General features: G+C 45.3%; 1 protein-coding gene and 1 long non-coding RNA gene across 5 annotated transcripts in view; both read left to right on the top strand.

Annotated features, from left to right (window-relative positions):
* Window positions 1–13,562, top strand: part of RAB11FIP4 (RAB11 family interacting protein 4) — a 125,474-nt gene that overhangs the window by 49,244 nt on the left and 62,668 nt on the right. For 2 of the 3 annotated variants that reach the window (XM_040530307.1, XM_040530306.1), the window contains exon 3: window positions 841–929. In XM_040530307.1, the coding sequence (XP_040386241.1) occupies window positions 841–929 (89 nt within the window). Of the gene's footprint in view, window positions 1–840; window positions 930–9,182; window positions 9,206–13,562 lie in introns of those variants that run through there. The other variant, XM_040530313.1, reaches the window with a different exon arrangement.
* Window positions 2,983–6,734, top strand: LOC121056867. Of its 2 annotated transcripts, none has more exons than XR_005813546.1 (2): window positions 2,983–3,055; window positions 6,483–6,734. It is a non-coding gene; the product is annotated as an uncharacterized LOC121056867 (long non-coding RNA). The 2 variants fall into 2 exon arrangements; XR_005813545.1 differs by lacking the exon at window positions 2,983–3,055 and adding an exon at window positions 3,062–3,251.

Raw genomic sequence — 13,562 nt, forward strand, 5'->3', positions numbered from 1 at the left:
GGGCAAATGTATTGCATTAGTGATGGGATGGAAAAGAAGAATACTGCTGGCTAATTGCTGCCTCCAAATGTACGCATGCTGAGGTTGTATGCAGTTCAGGCCCAAGGCTGTAAGCTGGTTGTTCTGAAATAACCTGGCCTGATATCACTGTAGCTCAACATGCCAAGTGCAGTCACTGGTAATTAATGGGAAATGAGACATTTGGTGATTTGAGTGTTTCTATATTTGTCTCAGGTTTTCAGACGAGACAAGGACTGGGGGAAACATGGACATTGATTTTTCCAGCTGTTAGTGTGGTTGTTAACAAAAGCAAACACAGAAGCTGAAGATCTGACTGCAGCATGTGAACATTTGCTTGCCAAACACTGTGTGCTCCGTGACAGAGTCCTTTTTGAAGGGGATTATGTGACATTTGGGTATTGCCCAGTCTGTCCTTAGGCCAGAGGGAATCAGAAGCAGCTCTGCTGATGCTGATGTCAAGCAGATGCTGGCTAATGCCAGGCCTGCAAGTCCAGAGGTTGGGGTTGGGTGAGGGTGGTCTCCATCCCTCAGGACAGCTTCCCAAGCTAGGCAATGTGCAGGTTTCATTGCAGCTCAGAGCAGCCATGCTGTGCCAGCATTAGTGTAATGGCAGCTATTTAAGTGTCACACGCTGAATATGTGCCCTGCACAGCTCTGAAGGCAGAGCTTTGTTAGAACTATTTAAATATATTCTGGAGCTGTCTTTCAAGGTTTTGTGCATGCAGGCTAACTACAACTCTGTTTCTTCCTCTGTTGTCCATGTAATCTCTGGGAGACAAGCTCTCAGTCTGACCATTTGCTTTTGTTTCTGTTTGCCAGGCTGCGAAGAGTTACTGAAAGATGTCCTGTCTCCTGAAAACTCTGGGCCTCGCCACTATGAGCCACAGTATGTTGACTACTATTACCAGGTAAGAGAAGCATCGGTTCTGTCTCATCTTACTGGGCTGATAACATCTCTGGAGTGATGTGTGGTTGGGTTGTTATAAATGCTGCTGTTTTGCTTGGCCTGTTGACTCTTCCTTCCTAGATTCATGACTGTTAGCAAGCCTTCTGTACTGGTTTAAGCTGTATTTAACACAGGCTATCTGTCAGCTGATGAGAGAGAATTTAGGACTTGGTTAGCACTGCTCTTACAAGCCTTAGTATTCTCTTGTGTGTGAAGCCATCACATATGAGCTTGCTGGCGCCACATAAGTGGAAAACAATGATTGGGATCTAATTAAAGCAGTCAAACTTTGTAGGTGAACAAGTCCTCAGAGACCTTCTGCAGATAATAAAAAGGGATTGAGCAACAGTTGGGAAGCAGAAACAAAAATACCTCGATAACATTTTGGCTGGTGGGTATGATATGTCCATATTCAATTTTTCAAGCTATTAAAGGTTCAAGTCCTTGTCCATAATTTGACGGTGTCTGCAACAACAGGCAGGACAATGTTACGCTTTGTTTAAGCATCTCTTTGTCTCTCCTTCATTTTACTTTGGTTTTAGTCACCTCCACCGATGTGCATATTATGATTAAAGGCACAGTTAGCATTGTGCACTCAGATGTCGGTGGTGCTAGGAGACTTGCAAGTCATTGTGAAATTTGGATGTATTGTAGCTTCCCTGGTGACAAAGTGTGAAAACAATCCTCATACAGTGAGGAAAGGCAAGTGATAAGCATAGTGGGAAATGCTGCTGTGTTCCTTTGAGAGCACCTGTAGGGGAGAAAAGATCTGTGAGTGGGTGGATGAGGTGCTTAGTCAGGGAAGGGCCAGTGAAAAGCCCTGGGCTGAGAATGCCCAAAAGGAAGGCAGAACAAGGAAGGTGCTGTTAGCAATTTATGGCCTCTGCACTGGAGGCTTCTAGCAGAAGGTGACGTCAGATGCCCTCGCGTGAACTGGTACAAACGAGGGGGCAGTGAGAGCAATTGTGGCTCGGAGAGGCTGGGAGCTGAGCCTGGGAGCTCTGACAACTCTAGTTGCATCTTTTGATGACAAAAAAAGTTTCACAGTGATTAGAGAGTGGCCTCATGGTGGGGAGATGCCTAGGAAGAACAAAGAACCTGGTGTGATGGAAATTTTAGTGAGTCAGTGTGGCAGTGATTTGTAATGGAGGCCAAGTGATGAGCCTGAGCTCAAGGTGTACTTTGCTGGCATCTGGGTTAAAGGTGTGGTAACCACCGGGCTGCAGGCAGTGCTGTGGTTGTGTGTTTGTGGCCGAGTCCTGGGGTGACAGCTTCCTACAAGCAGGCCTCCCTGCAGGAAGGTTGAACCTGTAATTAGCTGAAGAGTTGAGCTACAGCTTGTTTGTAATGCTGGGCCACGTTTCGGGTGCGAGCTACAGGAGCTTAGGCACGGACTGGCGAAGAGTTCTGTTGAGGGATGGAGCTGGAGGTGCTCAGAGGCAGGGAGCCCTTCCTTCTGCTGCATGCATAGGGAAAGCACCCATCACTCAACCCCACCAGGATCCTGCTTTACCATTTTCTTTGCACTCCTCGTGAATATCGGGCACCAGCGCTTCAACTTAGTTGCAGAAGCACATGGTGAGAGGTGTGGGTGCCACGGAGCCTGTCCTTGGTCAGCCTGTCCCCATTGCTTTGTGGTGATACACAGAACGGTTCTCACTGATCGTGCAGAAGGTACACAGATGTTTCCTTCAGCTCAAGGCAGATGATGTCTGTCACAAGATAGGAGGAGCCTTCTAAGGCTGCAAAGAAAAGGGCAGAATTTGGACATCAACTTTTTGGATAGGGAAGAGTTGTCTGGGCTTGTTGGCTCTTTCTGCTTGATGGAAGTGGCAGGCTGCTTTCAGAACCTGGGCAGCAGAGAGCTGACATCACTAACACTCCGCTCGTATCCCAAACAGAATTGTTTTGTAACTGGTGACATAGATGCCCGCAATGGTGTTGCTTGGTAACCTGAATAGACATCATAAACCAACCTCTCTGTTTTGCAACAGATGATGGAGACTATAAAACAGAAAGCAGGCTCTCTGCAAACACTCGGCGTCTCCCTGTGCAGATGTTGCTGGCTCCGTCTGATTCTAAAGGCAGGTGGTGTAGTTGTTGGGTCTTTATTCCTCTGGGCCAGGTTTCAGACCTGCTGTCAACCAAAGATATGCTGCAGAGAAGGTGCTGGAAAGTGAAGCATGAGGGGGCTGTGTACGTTTTGGTACACCCCACGCCTAAGGTATCTCTCCCCTGCACAGCTCTGCCTTCCACAGAGGCAGTCTCATCCTACAGTTTCCAGGTCGGTCGTTCAGGCGCAGTTCAGAAACTCTTCACTAGATGTCAGTTAAAGACTGGGAAAACGCTGAGAACCGGCTCTGTACTTGCTTTAAGGATCCTCTCCTATGGGGAAGAAAGTTGCAGTTTTCATTCTGGTGAAATAGGGGAGAACTTCTGAGCCCTAGGTGGATTTGAGGTCATCACTGCTGCTGAGGTTGGTGCTCCGCTCCCAGGGAAGCACATACTGAACACGTGCAAGTTCACTTTGCACTTCCCAGACGTTAGTGAGTGTGAATTCCTGCTGATGTAGTCAAGCTTATATGCAGCTCCCAGTGGCACAACCAGCAGTTGCCTGTCAATCTGATTTTCATCCCAGGATACCCTTTGCATGTCTGTCTAACTCTCAGGTGCTTGTGATTTGGGAGAGAGAAAAGGAAAAGGAGACTTGTCCTTGTCTCACGTTATTTCCCCTTTCCCCTGCTTTCACTTTGGCTTCCTCTCCCATGTGCCTGTTCCCTGTATCACCGCTTTTCAAAGCCCAAAATGAAGCAGAAGCACACAGAGGTGAAGGTAATGCCAAGAAGTGGGATGAGGTAAAGGCAGGAGCCACAGTGAGGTGCTGAATTGATCAAGCTGTTTGTGTGTTTTGAGACAAATGGGGAAGATGAAACTGCCAAAACTCAAGCCTTTAATTGCAACCAACTAGATGCAATTAATTTAAATTGATAGGTAAGATCCCCAGCTACCAGGAGGTTGGGGCATTTCATTTAATATTTTCTAAATGGTCTGCTTTTACTTTCTTCTTCACAGTAAACAAGAACAAAAACTGATAACCTTTTCATGTCTACAACCAGAAGAAAAAAAAAAAAACATATGTAATTTAAAATGTAAAGACCATTCCATGGAAGGTTTCTAATGGTCTGTAATGAGAGACTGTCAGTATGCTGTGTCAGGCAAACAGATAACTCGTCCTTTGAGCTCAGATCTGTCAGGGCATGATGCACAGAAAGCAAAGGGCAGCACTTAATTACTACGGGACCATCAGATCAGTCAGAAATGTCTCACTGAGTTTCATCAGCACTGAATCGGGCTGCAAAAATGTTAGTGCAAGCAGAGAGAGTTGGTCCAAAGAAACTTAGGGTGGGATGGCTGTTAGGAAACCCATGTCAGACCCGAAACAAAATGTTTGGGTCCCTGCTCGTCTTCCCCCAGCCTATCTTGTGCCAATACCTCGAAGTTCTGGCACTACCCAGGAGAAGCTTTTGAAACTGCTGCTCAAAGTGCTCAGTGATGTTAAGAACAGGGTTATAAATAGTGCAGGAGAAGCAGGTCTCTTCTGCAACAAGCGGCACAAGTTAGCAGCCATAGAGCCTCTCCGCTCCCAGAGCTGTGAACAAACCTGCACCCCCTGGGTATGCATTCAGGGTCTGTGGATTTGGTATTTCAGTCTGTAACATGCCCTCTTTGAGGCAGTATAAGTGGTCGGTATAATTTCTCTCTCTTTCTTTGTCAACAGAAGCCGACTTACCCACCCCAAACGCCTTTCCCAGTGCTGTCTGCTGTGCCCTCAAGTGTAGTTTTGGCTCCAGTTTGAAAGGAGCCAAAAGTCTCCCAGCCCACTGTGCAGGATTTACTCTGCAGCAAGTTTCTGGTAGCACTTCAGAGCCCTGGCTAGCCTTTAGGAGATGCTAACCAGCAAAGTCCACAGCTGAAGTATCTGTGTGGAAACCCAGGCCCAGATTCAGCCAGCTCAGACAAAGCAAAGTGCCCGTGCCTAGCGTTTGTGAACGGTTGGCTCAGGGCCCTGCTGGGCACCCAGCCAGCTGCAAGCACTGGCCACAGGACTGAAAGGGAATTAGGCTGGCTGCATCCGCACCTCCCTGGCCAAGACTTGCACTGCAGGTCCAGGTGTCTTAAGTTTGGGGAAGAGGGAATCTGCACCAGGATCTGGATTTTTCAGCACTTCATGGGGCATATTCTGGCTGTTCAGATTTGAATGGAGCCCGAATCTAGGTCACCTGGGTAGATGACAGGAGAGGAGGTTGAATGAAAGGTCTTAGAGCCTCTCACCAGGTAGCAGAGTACCTGAGTAGCTTCTTGTGAAGAGACAGGCTATGCGTTTTTATATAGGAGAAATTGCCTCTTCATCTGAAATCAACGCCCAAATGCTGTACATGCAAACCCAGTGGAAGAGCCTATTGTAAGCTCCAATAATAGCAGGCTCCCTGTTTTAAACAAGGCTGTTAGTATCTTACTCGGTGGTGCAGTATTGAGTAGTGGCAGTTTTCCCTTTTTTCTTTTTTTTTTTTCTTTTTTGCTGCTGTCATCTGTAAATAAGAGGGAGTCTGCTGCTTAACAAGGTGCAGGATGATTGCTGTATGTCAAAGAATGAGCTGCCTTTTCAGCCCTGTGTGTGTTCGCCCGCCTGCCAAGTGATTAATTACACTGTATGAACAGCAGAAAAATTGTTGAAACATGACAAATAAATTGTGTTTGCCTCTGGGATGGAGCGGGGACTACTAGCAGATCTGCTGCTTTGAAAATATTTTCAGCAGCAATTAGGAGTCCCCCACTGGCTTCTGAAAAAAAAAAAGTTTTTTTCCCACCAGTTGCTTGAGGAGATCTGCTAACTAACACCTATGTCAGACAGAGGGACTTTTCTGCACTGGAAAAGACAATGATCCACATGGGTTTTTCATGAGGCTGAGGAAGGATATAGCAGTCTGAGACACCACGGGACTAAGGAAAGGTGACGGGCCATTTGCATAGGTCACTGGGTCAGCATGGAATTGCGCTTATTATCTCCATGCTGTTTCTTATATTTATTGCAAAGCAGAGCCCAGGAAAGTGTTGAATATTTTTATTGAACTCAAACTTGCAGTTTTGTTCTTCTTGTTGTTTGCATCTTAAGCAAAACTCTCCTTTTTTTTTTGACTATTGAAGACATCTCTTTCACCAGGCATGTTGGCAGCCACAGCAATGCCACTTTACTGGTGAACAAACCCCTCTGGGTCACTTCATAAGAGAGGAGTAAGCAAAAACATCAAATCTTACCCGAGCCCAAGAAAAATCTGCTTTATCACTTTTAGCTTCCCAGAAGCATGGTCTGCCCAGTTTAGGGCGGTGTCCACCATGAAAATGAGTAAAGGCATAGTGCTAACCTGGCACCACAAGTTAAAACAGATCTTTGCTACAGAGAGCACCACACATCCTGCAGAGCTTGACTGTTGATTTTTTTTTGTCCTTGGTGCAGACTTGGTGTGGCTGAGCCCCCAAGGAAACTCCCCACATGGATCACACTGGATCTGTGTACCCTTGCTGTACTCAGCTCACTGCTCTTCCTTCTGGAGGCTGAAGCAAAATTTGGGTGAAGGACATCAGATCTCCCACCTTAACAGAAACAGCTGCTAAGATGTTAAGTTGGAAATACCTTTCCAACTGATACCAAAGAGAAAAACACAGCCAAGGCAGTCAGGAGAAGCAGTATTAAACACAGCAAATTGAAGCTTTGGTTTTTTTTCTGTTTCTTATCAGCCTTCAGTTTTCTCCACCACCCCCACACTGTCATTCTTGGCTCCCATTGTGTTTTTGGCATTGTCGCTGCTCGGTGTCTGCCTCGCGTGTGAAGTCTTCCCTCCCGGTGCTTGGGACTCTTGGGGTGTTTGTGCTACGCAGCAATCAGCACAGCGTATGTTTGCAAATTGCTTCCCTTTCCAAGCTGCTGGTGGGCTCTTCTGTCCTGCTGTCACCGTGGGACCCACGCTGTGATTACGAACAACTCATTCTTAACATCTTTCCTCAAGCTGGGGGAGAGGCTGCATCCTCACTGCTGCAGCAGTCAGAACGTGGGACATGCATGTCCCCCAGTGCTTCAGCTGGGGGATGTTCTGGCTCGAGCGTCTCCCTTGGGCACGCTAAAGGAAGCAGAAGGTTCCCTCATTTCTAATCTAGAAGTCTGGCTTCTATTTGATGCTCCTAAATCTGCCAGATTCTCCTTCCCCTCCGCTTTTATTGTGTCCCATGGGAAATGAGTGTAGTCGACATCTCCGGGGATGCCTTTTGTGGGACCCAGCCTAGGGATTGATCCCAGCCCCTGCAGAAATCAGGAGAAAGACTTCACAAGGCCTGGTAAGAGTTAGGCTAACACTGTGGGTTTGCTCCTAAGGAGGTTGTTGCCTGAATCCCTTGCTGGAAGACACTTCTAAGCTCAGCTCTGTCCAAAATCTTCATAAAGCACAGCCGTGCAGTCACAGAGAAACAAGCCCATGTTCCTAGATAGGACAAGATGGGATTATCCATAGGCAATGCAATATCTTCACTGCTGAGAAGTTTATTATAACCTCTAAGGGCAACACTCTCAGCAATTCATTTTTTTCTATTTTTTTCCAAGCATCGGAAAGCAACATTAACTACAACTGCCAAGAAACCTCCAGTGAACAATTACCAAGAGCAATGAAAAGCGCAGCGTGCACCCATTTGGGACTAATTTACATGGAAATTGTCTGCTTTCACCTGGCAATATTCTGATTTATATTTTTTATGTTTGTGCATACATGCAGAGTGTCCTTGGTACAGAGCACCTGCATAAAAATAATCTACCTCTCTGGCTGCTCAAGCTGACTACAAAAGGCTGCCCTGAAGAGCTGCTGCACAGAGAATGAGCAGTGCTGCACTCAGGGCAAGGTAGGCATCTTCCAACAAAATAAATGCTGACTCCTCCAAAAGCAGCCATAGAAAAGATTTTTGAGGAGTATTTTCTCTTTCAAAACCAGCTTGAATTTTGTGATTTGGTGGGACATCACACGCTGATGTCTTCAGAGAGTAAATTACTTTTCCCTGGACTTGTTTCTGCTTGGTTGTCGTATAAAAAGCACACCAAATAATACAAGAAAAAGTGGAAATACTCAGGCCCAGTCCAAAAAATATTTCATCCCTTTCCCGAAATGTGCTTTGAATTTTCAAAAAAAATCTGACGTTTCGACCTTCTCATCCTGAGCTGGGACAAGAAAATATTTTGAAATCTAGGAGCTCCTAGGGAGGGAGAAGTGTTTTCCCACCTCGTTCTTGCCCTACCACCCCAGCAGATGGGCTTTGCTCCCTCCAGATGCAATCCCACTGTCTTTGGGGCCAGCAAGAGTCTGCTTGGTGGTGGGGAGGGACATGAGAGACGCTGCTGGAGCTTCTGTCGCTGCCATGATGCTGCTTCTCAGTGCAGTGCTGCTTGGTCAGATCTGGGGGGCTGGAAAGCTGGGCTGAGTTTGTTTATGCCAGTGTTTTTGCCCAAATTCTGCCAGTTATGTGTTTTAAATTGTAACCACCTGCTGCTGCAGGTGAACTGCTGTCCTCCTGTAATAGAAACATAAATCATCAAGGGAGCAGAAATTGTTCACTTTGCACGTGGCATTGTCCCAGTTGACCCGTGCCACCTCTCAGGGCTGTGCTTTCTGGGGTGCTTCAAACAGGCAGAGCTGTGGCTGCTCGGCGTGGCCGTTCCTGCTGCACTCAGTAGCAGGTGAAGCTACAACCAGTGTCCTTCCAGGCCTCTGAAGGAGAGTTACCTCATGCATCCATATTTCTTGGTACGTTTGCCCCTTCTTTGAGTATTTTGTTGTTCTGGGGCCCAGGTCGGGTTTTGTACAATCTTCAGGAGCTTTGCCATTTGAAAGCCCGTCAAGTTTCTCTTTGACAGAACCTCTATTTAACAGACATTTTCTCTCATGTATTTTTTTTTTCTTTCTGAGGTGTTATCTTCAAGCTTTTCATCTGCTGATTTTCTGACTGAGCACAGTTTTGGGGGTGGTTTTTCTGGAATTGTCAGTTGCCATGGCAAAATGTTCCTCCCATCCTTGTTTCTCTGTGGATGAACCAAGTTAGGCAGCGGATCAGTCTTTGGGTAGAGGCTGTGAAATTACGGAAAGCTAAAACTTGCTCCCTTTCTGTCGAGGAAGTCGCATCCCTATTGATTTAATCCTTCAGGTAAGTATGACTTTGTGGTTTAGCCCTTTTTACCTGTTGTTTGTTGTAATGCAAATCCATCCACTTTAACTTGTGTGTCTTGACTGCGGCATTATGAACAGTATAAGCAGAAGAAGTATTATGACAGCACTCACTGTGTCCTGTTCTCTTGTTATAGAAATACAGCTGCTCGGTCAGAGGGTGGTGAAGCAGTCCTGACTCTGATATATTTCTTTTGGGAATACCAAAGTATCTGTAATGAAAGTAGCCAAGTAAGATGCACTGCATATGGGATTCTGTGGGTTTCTTGGCACTTGTGTGACGGGATGAACTTATCTTTGCCCTCCAGTTCATAAATCTGAAACTAGCTCTTTCTTTTTTTCTTTGTATTTATTTCCTCCTCTGCCTCACCTCTTTTCTCTTTGCTGTTCAGGCAGAATTGTGCTGTGTTTATAGAAGATAAGGGAACACAGAGTGTTCTTTGAGTATATTCAGTGAGAAGGTTGTGAAACTGAAATATAAAACCTTCTTTGGAGTAAAAAGTATGGGCTTAAGTATTTTTTGTTGTGGTTGTTTTGTTTTTAACTGGGAGAAAGGTCTGTGTAGGCCTGTAAAAGCTGGTTGATAAAGCCACGTTCCAGGTGGTTTTGAAACTGTGGGGAGAAAGTCTGCCACAAAGAGGTGGTCAGGCTAAACAAAGCCACTGAAACCCCTCCTTGCACAAGCAAACTAAAAGCATTTCCCTGCATCCTTTTTGCTCTTTAGTCTCTCTGATCAGACTGAGAGCAACGTGTTTTGTTGGAGGAACCTTCTCTTGTTTGTCAAAACAAAAGTGTTTCGTATACTGCCAGGGTTCTCCCACCTAAATAAAAAAAAATAAAACAATCCTCCTTAGGAGATCTTACAGGAATTTGTTCCATACAGCTGCTGCTAGACTGCCTGCAGTTATTTAGGGCTCAAATGCTTGATTTCAGTAGCTTCAGGAAGTGCCACCAGAATTACTCATGCAGGTAATGAAATTGCCCAGTGCTTTTCCTTTCCTGCTTCCTTCTCGCATTTCACCCCCAGCCCTTGAAATGTCCCAAATCCCCCGCAAAGCTGTGTGGGCTCTGGCCTCCCCAGTTCGGTGCCTCCCACCTGCAGGTTTATTGAGCAGTTCGTCAGTTCCATTTACCCTTAAAATTATACCATTGTACTCAGCTGGGCTCACAGAGCTAAAAATTAGATCTTGATTATCTTGTCTATTTTTAGAAGCTGGAGAAGGATCAAAATGCACTATTTTACATGCTACAGTGGAGCATTTATGCGATTGGGTAGAGGCACGCTTCCCCAGCACCGCCACACATCAGGGCTGTGATAAGCAATTTGTAACCTGACAGGAAGGAAAAGTAGGCCAGCCTACAAGAGAGTATCTAGGAACTGCTCCTGCGGGATTTGTGCTACGCTGCCTCCAGCAGCTGAAATAACAGCATGAAATTGCGATTAAAAATTAAAGAGGTGTGGGCTACTTGACCTTCTTTTAATCAGGGACGTGGAGGCCATGGCTGGAGTGAGGATGCCGAAGAAACGCAGCTTCTGTCCAGAAGTTTCATGCCAAGAAGAGGCTGCTGAAACTCAGCAGGAACTGGGTGCAACAGAGCTGACTTATTTCTGGTCAACGCAGTCCCCAAGGGATTTCCAGGCTGCACGAGGTGCTGGTGCCCTCAGGACGCCGCCACATAGCTTTCAGAAGGGGAGCACAGCAGGGCTTGCTCCGAGAGTTACAGTCTGAATGGACGAGAAACAGGAAATAAATCGACTGTTACATCTTCTAAGTTTACAGAAATCCAGGCAAGATCAATTAGGCCCCTGAGGGGTGTTGCTAATTAGGAGTTTTGCTCTTTGGCACACCTTTTTACCCAGGCTGTTATTGCAATTACCCAGCTGACTTGGGTATCAGCTGGAGCATAGGCTGTCAGATAGACAGCTTGTTTGGGTGGATGTGTACACTGGGTCCCGGCTTGTTTTGGTACGTGGCATTGTGATAAGCTGCTAGCAAGGTTAAGTTGGAATAATAATGTAGCCATGGCAATGTTGATACAGAGTGGATGCAAATGCTGATGAGTGTTTTGGGCTGACAGTGTGAATCTGGCAGCCTGCTCTCAAATTAACATGACTGGGAAGGCATGAAGTAGATACAGCGTGGTTTAAAAAGAAAAAAAAAAAAAAAGGCATATTGAAAATGGTGATTCCGTGGAGTTTTTCCCAGCTTGTGCAAATAGGAGTATGATAACAAACAATTCAACTTCCAAAAGAGTTTGATTTGTTCTTGGCTGTAACAGGATAGCTAACCCATGACAGGGTTTTTGCTGAAGTAAATGTGGAATTTTTTATTTTATTTACAATTTCTAAGTGAGAGGATGCAGAAAAAGTAGTAAGTAAATAATTTAGTCCTACCCCCTGAAAGCCTGTTCTGCATCTTTCACTGCATGTAGGCTCCCAGAACAAAACTACCCTTAGGTAGTTTCAGCCCAATTACATAAATGTGATATAGTTCTGTTGTAGAGCTGTGTCCAACCATTTTTATAGAATAGGGCAATAATACATACGTAAACTTTCTTGCCCATGGTAGAAGTGTATTTATCACACTACATATAAAACCTAACCCCGTTTAAATGGGCAGAACTTTTTAACTGATACATACTGAATATGCTGCCACCTTCTCCCAGCTGCAGAGGGGATGTGTTGGGCTTGTTGTGGTCACAGGCAGAGCTACAGCCAGAGCCTCAAGTGTTCTGTATCCCCCGCAAGAAGTTTACTATATCAGGAACTGTTCCATATTTCTTACTGGCATGTGCGTGTTCAATGAATTGTTGCTGTTTGCTGCTCCCATCAGTTTTTAATTACTGTGCCCTTGAATGCTAACATCACTGAGGAAGATTGGTCGGGTTAACTGGGGCATGTCTTCCATCGTGAGATGGACCATATGGTTACGATGCCCTAAGGCATGGTTGTGGAAGATGGGAACCTGCCCAGAAAAAGGGGGGTGTTAGGAGCCATTAAGAACTGTTGGTCATATTCTTAGATGGTGAAAATCAACTTAAGAGTAAGAAAGAAATGAGGATATGTTCCTGGTGGGTTTTCTTTTCCCACTCTGTAAGCTCATAAGACTGTTAGAGTAGGAACTTTTTCTGTATGGTGCCTCCTTATAACTCTTACAGCTTCATCTCCTCCAGGGTCCTCTTTTGTTTTTTAAATTTCAGAATTAAAATTGCTTGTCGTATTTCGACCTCTGAAAGGGGGTTCTGCCATAAAACTCTTTCAGACTATTTTGTCTCTTGGGATCTTCGTCCCACTGGCTTCTTGTTGAACTCCTCAGAATATTTCATAGACCAGTTACATCCTTTTTTTCTCTCTAGGCATTTCTGATGTTATTTGGCCTGCAGGCTCAAAATGATTGCAGTGTGCTCGACCGAAATTTTCCTCAGTGCATTGTACAGGAGAGCTCACATCATGAGTGAGTGAAGTACTAATGTCCTACTTTCCCTTCGCCCGTTCATAGTGCAGAACAGTGCCTGAGCACAGCGTGGGCAAACCCCAGCTCTGCATGCTGAGGAGATTGGTGTGCAGAAACAGCTTATTTAACAGGTATTTATAGGAGTGCAGGAAAGAAAGAAAGAAAAAGAGAGGAGGAAGTGAATTCTTACAAATCAGAGGAAAGTAAATCTAAGGCTAAGAAAAAGGTATGATAGAAAAGGTTCCTGAAAAGAAGGAGATTAAAGGTTAGCGAATAAAACGAAAAACAACTGGGAGAAGTCTGGGCTGTAATTAGGATGGTTTCTCTTGCTCACTTGCTTCTTATGGAAAATTGATATTTTGCAAATGTTTAACTTTGTCTAGTACCAGTTATCCCAAAGGCTCCCATGCACCATCCAACCTCTAGGCCAAATAAGTCTTTATCGTGGTTAAATTTCCATCGCTGAACTTGGAAGAGGAATTTCAGAGTTTGGTATGACAAATATGAAGCCAGTGGCAGAAGTGAAAAATAAATAAGTGTTCCTTTGTTTTTGTTTGAATCTGTTCGTGATAACAAAATAGAAACCAAGATGATCAGTTTATCAGCAGCAACCCAGAACCTTCTGTTGTCTTGTCTCTAGACCATGTCCATCAAAGCTCTGGAACCACATATTTTCTACCTGCATGCTGTGACTTTGTTTTTGCTTGTTTATCTCTGGGGGCATGGAGCATGTCCTGAAGAAAAGCCACTGAGAACCTTGTTGGTGTTCTCTCTCCCTTTCTAGCAGGATACCTGCTATACATGTGGACTGCAAAAATGGGGGGCTCTAGACTAGTAATCGATGTCACCTACATCAGCATGGGATTTGGGCTTTAAGAGTCT

Source organism: Cygnus olor, chromosome 18 (genome assembly GCF_009769625.2).
Source record: "Cygnus olor isolate bCygOlo1 chromosome 18, bCygOlo1.pri.v2, whole genome shotgun sequence".
NCBI lineage: Eukaryota > Metazoa > Chordata > Aves > Anseriformes > Anatidae > Cygnus > Cygnus olor.